Raw genomic sequence first — 19,011 nt, 5'->3', positions numbered from 1 at the left:
CTATCCCTACTGTTTTGTTGCCGAATGGGGTACAAATTATTTGTGAACTATTCCTAAAGTTCTGTTGACAGGTTAATCCTTACAGAGAAAAATGGAAAAATCTGTTAAGAAGACCTACGGAGCAGTCTTACTGACCTGCAACAAGTTTCAAGGAAAGTGATTCACCACGAATACGAACACAACCTCGTCCGTCTGTTTTCCCTTCGCCTTGGTAACCTTTCGGGCAGACACACTGAAAACTTCCTTCTATATCTACACAGCGGTCCTTTTCACAATCGTTGAGACTTGGATCTTTACATTCATCAATATCTGCATCAACAAAATAATAAGAAAGAAAATGAATTGATCAATACATTGTGAAAAAACATAATACTAGACCATTGAGAAAGAGAGTGATACGTTTGGATTTCAAGATAATACATGGAAAAATTCAACCCAACCATACCTTCACAACCATCAACGAGGTATGGATTTCCTCGATAACCTTTCAGGCAATAGCATCGATATCCATGGCCGTTGTCGGGTTTGCGACACTCTGAGTTGTTGCTAAGACATGCATAACTTGAGAGGTTCTTTTTAGCAGACTCACAAGTTTCATTCCCGATTGCCCAGTCAAGCACCATAGGAAGCTTCTTTACATTCCTCAAGCCGTAAAGATTTCTCGGAGAAAAAGTAAATGATGTTTCCTCAACAACAAACGCATAGCTGCAAGAATTGAAGTCCCATTTATTCGTGAGATTATCATAGTTCTTGTATTGATTAAAGCTCTCCAAAGTAATGTTAACTCTCCAGACATCTTTTGGGATAGACGTCTGGCAACAGCCAACACCAGAACAAGATCCATTGTCCAGATCATCCTCGCTGGCACAAAGGGAACTGCATCCGGTCTGGTATTTCCTGTCCACCCGATTCCCAGATACAAAACCTCTTGTATCACAGCCAACGACAGTGAACTTATTCGCAGTATTATTGACTGCTAGGTATCTGGGAATCTGTATCCAGGGGTCATTATAGTATCTGCTGCCATTCAGAGAATAACAGTCTTTTGCTATGAATTGCCAGACTTGCAATTGGCCCTCCAGGGATATGCTTGTGATATTTATGGCTGAGTTTCCTAAGAATGCTTTGGAAGGATCGTAGTGGGTGTCATTACAATTGACGAAAAAACTTCTATGGAGGTAACAGTCTTTTGTCGTGCCAAAAGGGAAGGGAATACTTACATTTCCACAACGATCAGTACAGTTGGGTTTCGCTATTGAAATTGATATTGAGAAAAATAGAAGCAGAATTGCCGGAATAAAATGGGTTTTTAGAAAATGCAATCCCATGGCCATAGAGCCTTTGAGATTGGTCTTATTTCTATTGTACGTAGTAATAGAATAGAAGCGTCCAATAAAACGTATATCAATAAGAGATATTTATATAATTTGCAAATTCTTGTATTGGCAAGTCCATGGAAATTAAGATGTAAAAAGTCTATTCGTAAGTTGGTCGAAAAATCAATTTTTTAGTCCTTAATTTTTCAAATTCTGAATAATATCCCGTGGAGTTTCCCTCTCTATTGCTGTTGTTGTGGATTATATGGAGGGACTCTTTCCTAAACTGAATTTTCAATTAGACTATTCTTTTCCTAAGGGCTGAATTAGTTATCCACTGGTTTGAAGAATAAGTAGGTTCCATATGCATAGCTAGAAAGTCTTCTACAACATGGAAATTTTTATATCTAAATATCGGTACAATTTTTATTGAGAAAAATATCACCAAATGAATCGAGTTTTCAGAAAAATACAATCCCATGGCCAAAGAGACTTTCAGGTTTTATTTTTTTCCTTCATTTTATTTGTATTGTCTGTAGTAACAGATCAATTAGAATAATTCAATGATGAAATAAATATAACATGCAAAGTCTTCTCTTGAAAAGTCCTTGTAAATTAACTTGTATTCTAGATATATATAGAAAGTCTATTTGTCGAAGGATTAATTTCTACAGTTGCCTAGTTTGAATAATATCCCGTGGAATGTCCATCTCTAAAGCTGTTGTTTCATTTCCATCATAATATATCAAGAATGGGACTGGCAAGTGATGATCAATAAATAATTTATAGAATGCAAATAATAAAAATAAAAGTAGTTACTTTACACGAGCGGAGATATTCTTCCCTGTGCTAAATATTTAATTAGATCATTCTTTTCCAAATACTATTGTGAAGAATAAATAGATTCCACAAGACTATATGCATCGCTAGAAAGTCTTCTATAGCATGGAAACTTCATGTAGGTAAATATTAGAGAATCAAATCAAATCGAAGGCCTGTGTATTCATAGTTTCCTTAAATCGAATTCGCCGCCTCACCGGAGTGCAAGAGGTTTTGATCGATGTTCGATTCCCTGGATACAATTGGTTGTTGGTTCACGCTGCACTACGGTAACTGCCTGCGAACTAGTTGTGATATACTCTATCTCACAAAGAAATTATAAGCACAAGGAAGAGTTTAAAAGTGAGAAAAGGAAGATTGTTGCTTAGAGGAAGAAGCTTGCATTTCATTTGTGTTTTTCCAACCTAAAGAGACTCCTATTTATACCAATGGCGGAAAAGCTAGCTCATTAATCAAAGAGTTAAACCATTCATTGATGAAGGAGTTAAAAATATGAAGGGACTTGAGTTATTTGAGTTACAACATATGAAGGGACTTCTATTCAATATTTTTCATTGCTTCTATTCAATATTTTTATTCAGTTCTAACAATCCCCCACATGAATGAAAATTGAAAACTAAGACTCAAGAGGAAAGAGAGAGTAAAACGAATCAATCCTGCATAGGATAGGTAGCATTTAGCTTTGAACCTTCCCTTGTGAAACCTATCGAGAATTACTAGCAAACCACTGGATCTGATGCCTTGAACTGTTTCGCCATTTGTGTAAACCAAGACAATAGATCTCACACAGGACCATTCTAGTTACAGCATAGTTCTTACTGTTGTGTTCATTTTGGCCATGAACACGTCGCCTGGTTCTGCAAGTGTTTTTTCAAGGATGTAGCCTTGCCAATCCTTATAGAAGCGGCCCCACTTCACACTCACATAGGTGATCTCTTAACTTAGATTTTCACAACACCGCTTAATGGTCATTAAAAGCATAGCTTAACTTGCATTTTCTAATCACTGTGAGCACCATAGGAATGAGCAGAAGGAGAACATTCTTAGTGATTTACACAGATATACATGTTTTAGTTGTCCCTTTGAACCTAGATCTTGGGATCTCCATTCATCTAGGTTGGGTTTCCACCATGATACCTTTCAACGTCATAGGCTGCAAGCCCATTCCCCTCGATGCTTTTACAACTAGCTCTCGAGTTAGCCCTTTGGTTAGCGGATCCGAAATATTATCCTTTGATTTCACGTAGTCCAGAGTGATAATACCTTGTGAGAGTAGTTGTCGAATGGTATTGTGTCGTCTTCGAATATGGCCAGACTTACCATTATACATATTGCTCTGTGCCCTGCCAATTGTTGATTGATTATCGCAATAAACACAAATTGCAGGCACAGGCTTTGACCATCTTGAAATATCTTCAACAAACTGGCGAAGCCACTCTACTTCTTCAGTTGCTTTGTCCAAAGCGATGAACTCTGATTCCATTATAGATCTTGCGATGCAAGTTTGTTTGGACGATTTCCAAAAGACAGCTGCACCACTAACAGTGAAGACATATCCACTAGTAGACTTGGTATCTGACATATCTGATATCCAATTTGCATCAGCATATCCTTCGATTACTACAGGGTATCTAGAATAGTGCAGTCTAAAATCACGAGTGTGCCTTAAATAATGTAGCACCCTAAAAATGGCTTTCCAGTGGATAGCACCTGGGTTACTCGTGTAGCGACTCAATCTGCTAACTGAGTATGCTATATCCAGTCTCGTACAAGTCATTAATTACATTAAACTCCCAATTATTCGAGAATATTCTAACTATGATACACCATCACCAGTGTTCTTGGATAAGTGGAGACTCAAATCCACTGGAGTCCTAGTCACAGTGGTATCTGAATTGTTGAACTTGTCTAATATCTTATCAATGTAATGAGATTGAGATAACACAAGTCCATTTGGTGTTCGAGTAATTTTTATTCCCAAAATGACATCCGCGAGACCCATATCTTTCATGTCAAACTTCGAGTTTAATATATTCTTAGTGGCTTTGATAATCTTGTCAGAGCTACCGACAATGAGCATGTCGTCGACGTATAGACATAGTATGACATATCCATCATTAGTATCCTTAACATATACACACTTGTCGCACTCGTTGATTCTAAAACCACTAGAAAGCATAGCATTAGCAAACTTCTCATACCATTGCTTCGGTGCTTGCTTCAAATCATACAACGATTTAACCAGTCTACAAACTTTTCTTTCTTGACCTAGAGCTGTAAACCCCTCTGGTTGCTCCGTGTAGATTTCTTCATTCAAATCTCCATTTAGGAAAGCTATTTTTACATCCATCTGATGTATTTCCAGATTTTGCAAGGCCGCAATAGCAATTATCATCCGGATAGAAGTTGTTCTCGACACAGGAGAATAATTATCAAAGTAATCTAAGCCTTCCTTTTACTTATAACCTTTGATTACTAGCTGAGCTTTATATTTATCAATGAGCCATCCGCTTTCATCTTTTTCTTGAAGATCCACTTGTAGCCCAAAGGCTTACAGCCCTGTGGAAGATCTACTAACTCCCAGGTATGATTCTGTAGAATGGAATCGATTTCACTTTTGATGGCTTCTTTTCACAAATGACCATCTGGAGAAGATATAACTTCTTTATAGCTTTGAGGATTATTCTCCATCAAATATGTGAGAAAATCAGGGCCAAAACGTCTTAGAAGTTTTGGTCCTCTTGCTCCGTCTAGGCTCATCCTCACCTTCTTCAATTGGATCTTTACTGCTGCTAGAAGCAGAAGATTCCATTGTCCGTTTAATAGGAGTTAACTGTTTAGGAGACTTACATGGAAATATATTCTCAAAAAATTGTGCATTCCCATACTCCATAATCGTGTTCGGATGAATATCAGGTACATTCGAATAATGCACAAGGAACCTATATGCACTACTATTTTGTGCATAACCAATTAACACACAATCAACTGTCTTATGTCCAATCTTGATCTTCTTAGGAAGAGGCACCACAACTTTAGCAAGACCACCCCACATTCGTAAGTATTTATATGAAGGTGTCCGATTTGTCCAAAGTTCATACGGAGTCTTATCCATATTCTTTCTTAACACTTTATTCAAGATGTAATTTGCGAAAAGAATAGCTTCTCCCCACATTTTCTGTGGTAATCCAGAACTAATCAACATAGCATTCATCATTTTCTTTAAAGTTCTATTCTTACGCTCAGCAATTTCATTCTGCTGAGGTGAATAAGGTTCAGTAGTTTTGTGAATTATTCCATGTTTAGCACAAAATTCACCAAACGGTGATTCATATTCACTACCATGATCACTCCGTAGCACCTTTATTTTCTTACTAAGTTGATTTTCAACTTCATTCTTATAAAGAATGAATTTATCGATAGCTTCGTCTTTGCTTTTAAGCAAGTACACATAACAATATCTCATACTATCGTCAACAAAAGTAATAAAATACTAATTACCGCCTCGTGTTTGGATAGATTTCAAGTCACATACATCACTGTGGACTAGTCCCAATGGCTCGATACTTCTTTCAATACTATGAAACAAAGACCCAGTAAGCTTAGATTCAACGCATGTTTCACATTTATGATTTGAATCAATCTGAAACCTAGGCAAGTAATTTAGTTTGCTTAGTCTACGTAAAACATTGTAATTTATGTGACCTAATCTACCATGTCACAGATTAGGAGACTCAAGCAAGTAAACAGAAGGAGTTTTCTCATTACTCATAATAGTTGGGGTTACAACAATTACATTCAATTTAAACAGGCTATCAGTCATATAGCATTTCCCAACATAAACTCCTATTTTGGTAATCACCAGCTTATCCACCTCAAAGACCATGCGGAACCCATTCTTGCTCAGAAGAGACCCAGAGACAAGATTCTTGCGAATCTCTGGCACGTACAACACATTAGTCAGAGTAAGCTCTTTGCCAGATGTCATCTTCAGGATCACCTTGCCTTTACCAAGCACTTCAGAAGTTGCAGAGTTTCCCATGAACAACTTTTCACAATTTGTAACTGGTATAAAAGTAGTGAACATGCTCCTGTTGGAGCAAACATGGCAAGTGACCCAGTGTCCAGCCACCACTCCTTTGGGTTAGACCCCACCAGGTTAACCTCACTAATCACATTTCATCTGAGAGATGATCTCTCTCATTTCCAACCATATTAGCCTGAGGACGCTGCTTATTATCCCTCCGAGGTTGATGGCAATCTGCTGATCGATGCCCAACTTTGTCACAATTGAAGCACTTTCCATTGAACTGGAACTTAGGTTTCTTTCCTACCCCACCTGCAGGCTTCAACTGAGACCCTTTCGTAGCCTATTTTTATCTTTTCGATTTTCGTTACCCTGTTTGACTTTAAAGGAGTAAACTTTCTTAGTAACAGAACTTTGGTCGTACTCCAATACATTAGCCTTCTCAGAGTAAGAATTCTCTGACTTACGTTCAGCCCGTTTGTTATCCTCCTCAATGCGCAGCTTGATAATTAAATCCTCGAAAGACATCTCTTTCCTCTTATGCTGCAAATAGCTTTTGAAAGCCTTCCACTGGGAAGGTAGCAGTAGCCAACTGTAGACATGGTCAGACCCTCAGCATGCATTTCTTACAAAAGCACTTGATACTCCTGCACTTGGCTCACCATTGAACGTGAATCAACCATTTCGAAGTCCATACACCGACTGGCTAAGAATTTCTTAGATCTGGCATCCTCGGTCTTGTATTTCTTTTCTAAGGACTCCTAGAGCTCCTTAGCAGGCTTCTTTACCACATATACATGATACAGAGAATTTTGTAGGCCATCCAAGACATAGTTGCGACAAAAAAAATCAGCACTTTTCCAAGCGTCCCAAGCTGCACGCCTATGCACATCAGTTTCGTTTTCAGCCATGATAGGGGCATCCTCAGTGAGGAAACGTGCAAGGCCCAACGTAGTGAGATAGAAAACCATCTTATTCTGTCATGTCTTAAAATCAGTACCAGCAAACTTATCCGGTCAAATTGCATGATTCACCAGAAATGGAGTCGGGAACGATGGCAAAGGTACCGAAGTCCCAGCCCTAGGCACTGGCAAAGGTATTGTGCCAAACTGGATTGCCGAGGCCGCAGCCGAAGGCAAAGTTGGGTTCACTCCAACATGAGGAATCTCATCTCCAATTATCCCGTCAATGGGAGAAATGTCAGTCGTGGTCTCCATAAGGTTAACAATGGTCATTTCAGGATTTGGTACACCAGTACCAACAATGTTGCTTCCGTTGTTCACATCGTTATTTCCATGTGACGCCATTGAACCGGAATAAGCAACAAATAATTTAGAATAATTATAAGTTAGTAAAGTTGTATATAAATTCGAGATCAAGTTATCTGTTCAGAAAATAAAACTGCAGAGTTGAAGAATAGATTATTTTGTCAAATTATTAACAACTCAACAATCATTTAAAATGAATTAGAAATCATGCAAAAACCATGAACTGGAAAAATTGACAAAAACTAATGAACAGAATTTGATTTACTAAAGCCAATTCGTTTTAAGCTTGTAGGTAAATATTAGAGAATCAAATCAAACTGAAGGCCTATGTATTCACAGTTTCCTTAAATCAAATTCGTTGCCTCGCTAGAGTGCAAGAGGTTTTGATTGGTGTTCGATTCCCATGATACAATCGGTTGTCGGTTCACGCTGCACTACATTAACCGCCTGCGAATTAGCTGTGATATACTCTATCTCACAAAGAAATTATAAGCACAAGGAAGAACTTGAAAGTGAGAAAAGGAAGATTGTTGCTCAGAGGAAGAAACTTGCATTTCACTTGTGTTTTTCCAACGTAGAGAGACTCCTATTTATACCAATGGAGGAAAAGCTAGCTCATTAATCAAGGAGTTAAACCATTCATTGATAAAGGAGTTAAAAACATGAAGGAACTTGAGTTACTTGAGTTACAACATATGAAGAGACTTCTATTCAATATTTTTCATTACTTCTATTCAATATTTTTCATTCAATTCTAACATTTCAATCTTTAAATATTGATAGAGATCGATTCTAGAGATGATGACTTGTTCGTTAACTAGTTCTTTTTATAATAAATGTGTCAACAACCTATTTGCCTTCTGATAATTTCTAATAAGCTGCACAAAATTTCTATTTAGCGATTTTGGTTTTAAAAAGGTAAAATTATTTCAGTTAAAATGAAAAATAGATCGATTTATTCAGTAGTTACTTAAATTTTCCTATTATTAAAAAGGTGGAGGTCATAAAAATTGGCAGTCATTGAACTTATAAGTCACTGAGTTGACATCTATCACGACAAGATAAATTGCTGATAGGAGCACACAATAACAGACAAGTGGGAATGTAACAAGGGTCTTTCCAAATATTTGCGCTTATTGAACTTACAATGAGATTTAAATTATTTTGCTTTTCAATAAGGTCTCGTAGAAAATAAAAAATTTAAAAATGTGCAAAGAGTAAGAGGTTTAGTGACAAAAAATAAAAACTAAGCAGTCTAGTAACACAAATGAGATTTAATTGTAAGTTTAATGACTACCATATTAGTAAAATTTGGTTCAGCAATGTAATACTTGGAAATCTGATTTTACATAAGCTGCAATTTTATAATCTCTAAATGATTGGAACCTTGAGAAATTTCAACCAATCGAAGTTTAGAATATATATAGAAAAGAAGAGGTTACCACTTGATTTACCTTTTTCAGTGAGTTCAATGGCAGAAGATGAATTTGAAGAAATATGTAAATTGTGGATCCATTTTATTGACAATGACAAGCCTCTATAAAAAAATAAAAGCTAAACCACAAAATTAATTATATAGTGTGATTCTGAAATTTTTAAGAAAACTAAACAGTGTCATTAATAGTAGCTAACAAAAATTACGATGAAGTCAAGAAAGATTATTCGAATCAAGATTATGAGCAGTCTATAGCTCTCGCCCTCTCATTTTAATTCTCTTTTACAATATTTATGCAGTCTAATTCATCGAGTCTAGCCATACTGGCCTCTGGGTATTCTGGTACAACTTGTGACCATTATTCTTTATGAAATATGACTACATTTAATGACGTACTTCTATTTCCTTGGTGCTCAGAATTAGTTACGTGAATCTATACATATAGAGAAAAAAGTTTCAAATTTCAACCACTAGAAGGACAAATTGATAGAATGAGAAATCCAACATCAGTACAAATTAGTAGTTATACTTGGATCATCTACCGTGCCACCCATTGGTGGAATAATATGACCCCTCGTGCTGTAATATCCAATGCCCATGCTATATTACATTCAACATTTGCATAGACACAAGTTGAACCCATGAGCGTTTTCCTGATAATCTCAGATCTTCAAGTTCAATAGCTAATTCTATCATCTCCTTTCACGTGTAAGCACCTTTTTCACCAACATAGCAAATGCTATTAGTTCCACACTTTTTCCTTCAAATAAAATATTTTCATCTATAACTTGGAATGTGCGGCTTTGCTTCAGTGTTGAAAGAAGATATCTGGCTAAATTTCTCTCTTTCTCTGATCCATTGTAGCTTAATACTGTCTTTCTTGTTGGTAGCTTCACATCCACTACTCCAAAGCTATTAACATCATCTTTTTTCAGTCGATTGGTTTACATGTATGAGGGTCTAAGTATTGAAATATTCCTTGCACCATAGTATATAATTGGGTTTGATTTAGTGGAATCAATCTTGACGTTCCAAAATTAGACACTTTTTGTGTATAACTAGTGTCTAAAAGAATATTTTCTAATTTGATGTCTGTGTATAAAATAGTAGGAGAAGCCGTTGTGTGCAAATATGGGAGAACTCTTGCAGTCTCTCCAGCTACTGTTAAGTGCTTGTCCCAAGAAAAAGCAAGTGCTTTTGTTTAATTGTTTTTATGTTATAAAAAAGTGCCATTTTTTATGAATTCATAAACAAGCAGAGGAACTTGGGGTCTTTAAACAACAACAAAGGAGGCTGATAACATTCTTGTGTTGTGGTTGATTTGAGAAAGAACAATCACCTCGTTATAGTGGAACATGTTTGTTGCCTTGTTGAGCTCAGAAGAAGTGATTTATTTTTATTTTTATTTTTGGTATTTGTTGATGTTATAATTTGGACCAAATTTGAAATCTCTTTGTTGAAAGTGAAACAGATCGGATACCAATATGTTGAGAATCCAACCAAATAACTAAAGGACTAAAACATATGAGCCATATGAAAATAATGGATCACACAACAATACAATTTTGTGGAAGAAGAGGAAAATTTATTATACCAAGAAACTAAAAATTGTCTTTATAAGATTTACTTCTCTCAATCTAAATATAAACAATTCTCTCAAATTTCTAACGTATACAGCAATGATCTAATTTTTATGTAGAGCCTTTCTTTTTGTCCCTTAAAGAGCCTACACCTTGTGGAGTATTTAAGGAGCCAAATCTTGGAGTTATGGATGAACTAGAATGCAAAACTGTATAAAAAACCAAACAGAAATGAAATTCTCCCTGAACAGGCGGTGCCACGGCTCCACCCTCCCGACACCATGGCAACCCCAACGTCTGGAGGCCGACTACCCTCTTTCTTTTGTTCTCGGCACCTATGCACCCTGTCTCGGTCCCAATGCGTCCAAAACACTTCCTAATCCATTTTAAAGTTCATTTCCTAATCAAAATCTCAATCCACGATGAAATTTGATCCCTTATCAAATCAACTTTCAAACCAAAATTTTTTAGGCTTCCCACATGAATCATACCTTCAAATCACATGAAATTTGAGTCACAAAACATAACGGTTAACATGTATCTTCTAATGAGTTGTTCTTGCAACAGTAAGCCACCAGTTTGAAGCAATAAGTTCCACTTCATCGCTATTAGCTTTCTTCTCTTTAATTCCAAGTAAACCAAAAGGTACCAAAAAGAAGAACGATGACTTCTACAAGACTCCCTGTTATTGAAATTTCAAGGGGCAAAAAAATAGATATTAGCTTATTTTTCTCACTTACTTACACTAAACAAATACGCTAGACCTCACCTTTAGAAATGAAAGGGGAAAATTGTAGGTCAACCATATTCCTGCGATCTCTTGGCAGGATAATTAAAAATGTCGGCAAAAAGAAAGAATGGGTTATGATCTACCCATAATTCAACTAACCAGCAACAAGTTTTTATACAAGAATTCACTAGGAATGCTACCTCGTCCATTTTTTTCCTCATCGTCGTTGTAATATTTCTAAGGAGCACCTTATGAGTGAATTGGGTTTCGACCAATTTCAACAACTTTAAAAAAACAATCTCATTATCTATAGGGGTTATATAAGGTAGTGATTTAAAGTAAGCAAGAGTAATCTAATGGATTTTATTATGTATGATGGGTTGGTAATAATCAAAGGGGAGAAATGTTAAGGAAATAGAGATGCAAGAATAAATATAGAAGTTGAAGAATTACATGGTGAATTTGCATTAATATAATTGGTAGGTTTTAATTAGAGTAATTAAAACGTTATTTCAAGTAGTAATGTGAAAGTTTGGAAAGGCTCCTCAATTTAACCAGATGTCTATCCATATATCTATGAGTGAAAAACTTAAATACTTTCACATATAGATAAATTCTAGTATCTCTTAAGAAATTCTTGTGTTTCTCTCTATCCTTTCATCCCATAATTGTTTATTTTCTAGCAAAGTGGTATCAGAGCAACTTTGAAAGATGAATAGTTCATTTTCTTTCGTTATTCCAAGAATTACAAAGGAAAATTATGGACATTGAAGCATATGGATGAAGGCGTCGCTTGGCTTATAGGAAGCATGTGAAGTTGTGGAGAAAGGATATGATGAATCGCGACTAAAGAAGTGTTAAGTCAAGCTCAAAGGAATGTCTTGCAAAGGAACCACAAGTCAGATCAACACGCTCTCTCTATTATTCACATGAGCGTAGAAGAAGCCATTTTCAAAAAGTTGCTTCCTCAACAAAAGCTAAAGAAGTTTAGGAGATTTTCAAGAACAATTTCAAGGGAATTGATGAAATAAACAAGGTTCACCTTCAAAATTTTCGTCGAATCTCTACATATGAAAGAGTCAAAATCTGTTTTGGACTATTTCACTAGAATGTCCTCCTTTGCCAATCATATGAAATGGTAACGGGAGAATATTGAAGAAGTTCATGTCATCGAGAAAATTCTTAGATTCCTTAACTCAAAACTTGAGTTTGTTAGCGTTGCCATTGAAGAGTCAAATTTCTTGGACACCATGACCCTTGATCAACTTCATGGGATTTTTGCGAGCATATGAAGAAAGATTGAAGAAGAAAGGAGAGTCGGTGGCTCAAGTCTCCAAACGAAGGTCTCTTTGAGAGATCGAGATATAGAGTAATGACGATCTCAAGGAAGAGGTCAAAATTGTGGTTGAGGTCATGTTCATGATCGCGAAGGGGATTATGGTCGTAGTCATGGAAGAAATCATGGAAGACAAAATTTGAATAATGAAGGATCAAGCAATCAACCGAGATGATAAGGGTGTCGAAACTATGGCTCCAAGAGAGGTGGCGGAAGAATGCTTTCGAATGAAGGAGTGACACTACCTATAATGAAGAAAAGTTAATTATTTTGAAGTAAAGGAAGATGAAAAATTGTTGTTATTGTTGACAACCAAAGAAGAAAAGGATAAACGATCATAGTACCTTGACAGCAGTGCCGCCAATCACATGAATGGCAACAGAAATTTATTCACAACAATAAATGAGTTAGTGAAATGCAACACTGTTTTTTGAGATGAACCCAAAGTGTCAATCAACGACAAAGGTGATGTTTTTATTCGTGCTAGAAATGGATGTCATCTTTTGATTTCTCAAGTTTATTATGTGCCTACTTTGAAGTTTAATATTTTGAGTTTAGGACAATTACTTGAGATGGGCTATGATATTCACTTGAAGAATCGTTGTCTTATTTTAAGAGATGTTTCTTATAGTTTGATTGCAAAGGTACCAAAGGAGAATAATGGTATATTTTTGCTCAATGTTAATGTTGAACATCCAAGGAGTTTAAAGGCTTGAGTTGAAGATAATTCTTGGATTTGCCAATTGATATTTGGCCATTTGGATATTGGTGGCTTGAACACCTTGACAAATGAAGAAATGGTAAATGAGTTTTTGAAAACTAATCATCTCAATTAGTTTTGTGAAGGATGTCTCTTTTGCAAGCAAGCTAGAAGAAGCTTTTCAAAGGAATCTACTTCAAGAGTAACAAAGCCAGTCCAACTTGTTCATGTGGATGTGTGCAGGCCAATTAAACCACCATCTCATTGTAAAGCTAAATTTTTTTTTGTTATCTATTGATGATTTTTCTCGCTAGACTTAAGTTTATTTTTAAACATAAAAAATGAAGTTTTTGGAGCACTCTAAAAGTTCAAAGTTTCTATTGAAAATGAGATTGCTACTCCATCAAAGCTTTGAAGACCGATCAAGGTAGAGAATTCAATTCCTAAAAGTTTAACAAATTTTGTGAGACCAAATGGAATTTGGCATTTCCTCACGGTTCCAAGATCCCCGCAACAAAATGGTATCGTGGAGAGAAAGAATAGAAATATTCTCAACATGGTTTGTAGCATGCTTAAGAGCAAGTATATGCTGAAGTAGTTTTGGGCCGAAGCTATTACATGTGCTGTGTATTTATTTAATTGTTTCTCATCGATGAGGGTTCGCGACATGACTCCTTAAGAAGCTTGGAGCGGTAAGACCTAGTGTTTCAACATGTGTTTGGTAGTATTATCTATATTCATGTGATAGATGAGAAGAGATCAAAGCTCGATGAGAAAAGAGAGAAATTTATCATTATCAACAATGATTCAAGCTCCAAAGGCTTCAAGTTCTATAATCCTTGCAATGGAAAGATTGTTATTAGTAGTGATACGAAATTCGACGAAAGAAACTACGTATGATTGGAATGTCTCGAAGAATGAAGAATATGCAATTTTTTCTTTCCAAGAAGAAAACTCAAGCCAAGAGGCAAGTGAAGATGACACCCCACTACATTCTTCTGCCCTCAATCTCCTCATGATAGTCTCTCTAGAGGACCGAGTCATTTGAAAATTCTTGTAGAGATTTATAAAGAAAATGAAATGTTTGATAACCCATCTCTCTTTTTTGTCTCTTTGCCAATATTGAGCCATTAAATTTTGAAGAGGCAATGTAAGACAAGAAGTGGAGGCATGCAATGGATGAAGAGATTCAAGCAATCCAAAAAAATAGTACACGGGAGCTAGCATCTCTTCTTAAATAGCACAAAGCAATTGACATGAAATGGGTGGTTTAAAGTGGAAAAAAAATGCTCGGGGAAAGGGGGAAAAATACAAGGGAAGGCTTGTTGCTAAATGCTATGCCAAAAGCATAGCTTTGACTACAATGATATCTTTGCCCCTGTTGCTCGCTTGGAAACCATTCGGTTAATCATTTCCTTAGCAGCTCAAAATAAGTGGAAAACTTATCAAATGGACGTCAAGTCCACTTTCTTGAATGATTACCTTGAAGAAGAAGTGTATGTTTGACGACCCAGGTTATGTTATCAAGGGACATGAAGATAAAGTCTTGAAGTTGAAGAAGGGTACTATATGGCTTGAAGCAAATGCCTAGAGCTTGGTATAGTTGGAGTGACAAGTATTTTCAAGATCATGGATTCAACAAATGTCGAATATGCTCTTTATGTTTAAAATGATGCAGATAGAGGTTTTATGATTGTGGGCTTATATGTTAATTACTTAATCTTCATCAAAATAATGAAAAAATTGTTTTAAAATTTTAAGAAGGGGATGGCTCAAGAATTTGAGATGATTGACATTGGGCTCATGTAGTTCTTGAGAAGTTCAAAATGAAAAATCGCAACTCGGTGAGTACTCCCATTGATTGTGGAACAAAAATGTCAAAGTATGACGAGAGCATGAAAGTGGATCCATCTCTCTATAAATAGCTTGTTGGAAGCTTGCGATATTTAACTTGTACAATACCCAATATTCTTTATGTTGTTGGTCTTGCTAGTTGTTATATGGTGGCACCAACTTTAACAAACGTGGAGATAGCTAAAAGGATACTTCACTACATTAAAGCTATCCTTGATTTTGACTTAACTTATTCTTCTTCTACAAATTTCAAGTTTCATAGTTATAGTGATAGTGATTGGGCTGGTGATATTGATGATCGAGAAAGTGCCATCGAATTTTTGTTTTTCATGGGTAACTCCGATTTTGGTTGGTGTTCAAAGAAACAACCAATTGTGATTCTTTCTACTTGTGAAACTGAATATGTTTTCGCGACATCATGTATTTATTATACCATTGGGCTATGGAAGTTGTTAGAGAAGCTTCATATGCCCCCAAACAAAACTACACCAAATTATGTTGATAACAAGTCAACTATTTCTTTGAATAAGAATCCCATGTTTCATGATCGAAGCAATCATATAGATACAAGATTTCACTTAATTAGAAAGTGCATTGAGATGAAGGAAGTGGAGCTTGCTTATGTAGTAGACATTTTTACCAAGCAAATGAAGAATGATGATTTTGCAAAATTACGTGCTTGGATTGATCAAGTTTAAGAAAGTGTGTTGAAAACTAAACTTGATTGATGAATTAATTAATTTAAAATATATGTATTTGCTTTATTCATATATCCACATGGTTCTCTGTATACTATTCTTCATAGTATGTAGAAGAAATTATTAATTAGTCCATTGAATTTATACAATGCATTTGGGATTCCTTGTACCTATATAAGGCCTTGTGCTTGAGACATTTGAATAGCCAAGCTAGTGAAATCAAATATCTCTTAAAAACTTCTTGTGTTGTCTCTCTAGTTTTTCCTCCATAATTGTTTATTTTCCAACAACTTGTTGCAAGTTAGAACCTACAAGTTTTCAAATATATCTGAACATGTTTATAAGGTAAAAGTTAACTTATTTTGGAACTAATGTATCAAAATACATTTTTACTAAAATTTGGAGGAAGAATAATGTTTCATTATTTTATAGTGTTTATGAGCTTAAACAAATCTTTGTTTCTATCTGGCTTAAACAATGCTTAAAAATTTTGGAGGAAGAATAATGGCTTTTAATTTTGTCGATTCATTTATGCTAAATTATATAAACTAGTATGTGCACATATTTGACTCATTTCCTTCTTCCTTGCATGATTTTTAATTTCCTCCTATTTGTTTGATAAAAAAAAGGAGGAAAATGAGCTAACAATTGATTTTTCATTTGAAAATTTAATTACGGGGATTGCTCTGAGAGTCATTTTTGTCCATTCATTGCTTGTTAATTGTAATTGGAACTTAGGCAAAGAAAGTTGATGATGAATCACGATGAAGTACAAATTCTTTCTTTAAAATGGTGGCATATTGTTGCAAGAACAACTCATTAGTAGAGAGAAGTCCGAAATATTCACAGACTTAACAAAACAACAAACAACTTTCATGATAGCCGACTATTTATATAGGAGGTTTTGGCATTGTATACTAAGGCTTCTTGTCAAATAATAGAATACTTTCCATTAAGAAGTCTGAATTTGTACACTTATCCAGGCAAATAAATTTGAGTATTTGTTAGTAATTTGAATGACTTATAGCTTAATTATGTGTTAAGTATGTTTGTTAGGTTGAACTCAATGCAAATTGGTAGAACTGGAAGAAATGAACGAAAAATGAGCAAAAATGAAATAAATCCAAAGTATGGAGACAAAAGTATGAATATGCAATGCTTGATTTGGAGTACAAAAGATACTTTAAAGATTGATAGGAGTCAATTGAATGCAAACTTGATTACACCCAAAGTATAACATGATAATTGTAGTATAGTTTTGGGGTGTCTGTAATACTCTAATCAATTCACAAAGAAAAGTCAAACTTAAAAAAAAAAAAACAAAAGATAAAAACAAAAAGGGGAGGCGGTTATCAAACAATCAATTTCCAATGCAATTATATATATAGATATGTGTGTAAACCAAATCCTTAACATACATATTACATCCACACACAAAAAATACGGTGCAGAGAAAGAAAAGAGAGAACAAGAGAAAGGAAAAAGAGGGAAAAAAAGAAAAAGAGGAAGAAAAAGAAGAAAAAAAGGGAAAAATCCATCAATGTGTTAGGAATTAAATGCTATATCCTATTAGACTTGAATTTTTTAATTTTGAAAGGTAAGTAAAAAGTTACTATTGTTAAGTTATGTTTGATTTTATAGTTGTTAGATTGTTAGGTTAAATTTAATTTTATTGAAGGGATTAAGTGTAATAAACTATGAAATTGAGTAAAATGAAAGAAAAATTAGTTTTAGTAATTAAAGAGACGTTAAAAATCGCCTAAACGTGAAATAATTATGTTTGGGTATCGCATATTAATTATTGAAATTACTTAAATTAGTTAATTGTTGATTTAAAAATTATACTATATTTCAGATGGCGATACGGATATCGGAACAGCGTACCAATCGAATTGATTTTGGCGTACATAGTTCTGTGAGTGGAAAAATATAAATATTTTTAAAATATTTATAAATTAAGTATATTGTCAAAGTATGTGCAATTATGTGTTCGAATTATATGGTTATTATGGAAATCTCTTTTATTATGATATATGTGGAATATCAAAGATTATTTATGGCATATTTGTGACTTGGTATGTAAGACATGTGATATTGAGATTTGTTTGGCATGTGAGACATGCAATATTGAGATCGGCTAGAAACGTACCCATGATTATATACTTCTTCTAGTTCACAGAGGGGCTTTGGCCGTGTTCTATCCTACACGGAGGGTCTTGACCTGACATTGGTCTTGATCGTGTACATATAGTTCGCAGAGGGGCCTTGACCGTGTTCTAGAATTGATTATGAGAGGTCTTTGAAATCGACTTTCGTTCACGGAGGGGGCCAAAGGCCAGTGGCGAAAGTTCTTAGCCCGAGAGGCGGATTACATATTTCAGTCAGAGGGTACATTTTTTGTGGATTTTTCAACACGTTTGGTGTGATGAGATTATAGCATGGTTATCAGCTTATGTTATGTCATGATTTTAAGATGATATTTTTATGACCTTATGTGAATATTTCACTTTTTGGCTATAATTACATGATGGTAGCTTGTGAATCATCAAATGATATGAATTTGATTTTCAATAAAAATATATAAATGGAAAAGGTACATTTATTTTGAGTTTCTCCACTCACTGAGCTATCAACTCATATATTTTTCCACGTTTTTCCTTATCAAGTAGCAATTGAGAATTTGGGCATCTTTTGGAGTTGAGCCTTGATTTTGGAGTCAGAGCCACAAGACAAAGTTTGTTAGTATGACTTACTTCATAGAACATGTAGTCAGTGTTTTGGGATGCATGTTCATGTCTAGATGTGATTTTGCATCACTTGTAGATAGTTATGGGGTTTACTATGTATTATGTATCCAAATGTATATTTCATTGTATTTCTTGGTAAAAGTGGAGATTTCGGCTTATCTTTATTGTGTTGTGCTATAGTTTGGGATTTGTGTGAAATTGATCATAGGTTGGTTAGTCCTGTTTACAGGGGAGATAATGCCGAAATTTTGTTAAAAAAATGATGTATAAGGTGATATATTATATTTGTAGTAGCCTTGATGGTGGGTCCGACTTTTAGTTGGTATCTATCATCGGCGCATGCCACGTCCGGATCTAATGGTGTTACACGGGGCGGGGTGTGACAGTTTGGTATCAGAGCATGCATTAGAGTTCATGGGTTTGCATTGTACATGCATACATTCTAATATTTAGCATATCATGCATAACTGTAGGTGAGTC

The 19,011-nt window shown here is 35.2% G+C and overlaps 2 protein-coding genes across 2 annotated transcripts; both read right to left on the bottom strand.

Moving 5' to 3' along the window:
* Positions 1–135: 135 nt before the first annotated feature.
* Positions 136–1,360, bottom strand: LOC111383807 (wall-associated receptor kinase 2-like; the record flags this gene model as incomplete). The annotated part of the gene is made up of 2 exons (XM_023007970.1): positions 446–1,360; positions 136–309 (listed from the first exon to the last, which is right to left on the bottom strand). Coding segments are annotated over exons 1-2 (1,063 nt in total), but the record flags the coding sequence as incomplete, so codon positions are not given.
* Positions 1,361–4,863: 3,503 nt separating this feature from the next.
* On the bottom strand, positions 4,864–7,490 carry LOC111383806. The gene is made up of 7 exons (XM_023007969.1): positions 7,251–7,490; positions 6,988–7,160; positions 6,597–6,775; positions 6,333–6,495; positions 5,879–6,247; positions 5,692–5,806; positions 4,864–5,517 (listed from the first exon to the last, which is right to left on the bottom strand). Exons 1-7 carry the CDS (start codon positions 7,488–7,490, stop codon positions 4,864–4,866), a joined length of 1,893 nt encoding a protein of 630 aa, XP_022863737.1.
* Between the last annotated feature and the right edge of the window lie 11,521 nt (positions 7,491–19,011).

Source organism: Olea europaea, unplaced genomic scaffold (assembly GCF_002742605.1).
Source record: "Olea europaea var. sylvestris unplaced genomic scaffold, O_europaea_v1 scaffold2763, whole genome shotgun sequence".
Lineage (NCBI taxonomy): Eukaryota > Viridiplantae > Streptophyta > Magnoliopsida > Lamiales > Oleaceae > Olea > Olea europaea.
This window is presented reverse-complemented; position numbering and strand designations above follow the sequence as displayed.

What these genes read in the sequence shown, in the direction of transcription:
- LOC111383806 (XM_023007969.1), bottom strand. Translation starts at nt 7,490, where the DNA reads ATGGCGTCACATGGAAATAACGATGTGAACAACGGAAGCAACATTGTT. An exon ending in TGTATTGGAGTACGACCAAA is followed by an intron (nt 6,496 to 6,596) that starts GTTCTGTTACTA and finishes TGAAGCCTGCAG; the next exon opens with GTGGGGTAGGAAAGAAACCT. An exon ending in TTGCTTGAGTCTCCTAATCT is followed by an intron (nt 5,807 to 5,878) that starts GTGACATGGTAG and finishes TTACTTGCCTAG; the next exon opens with GTTTCAGATTGATTCAAATC.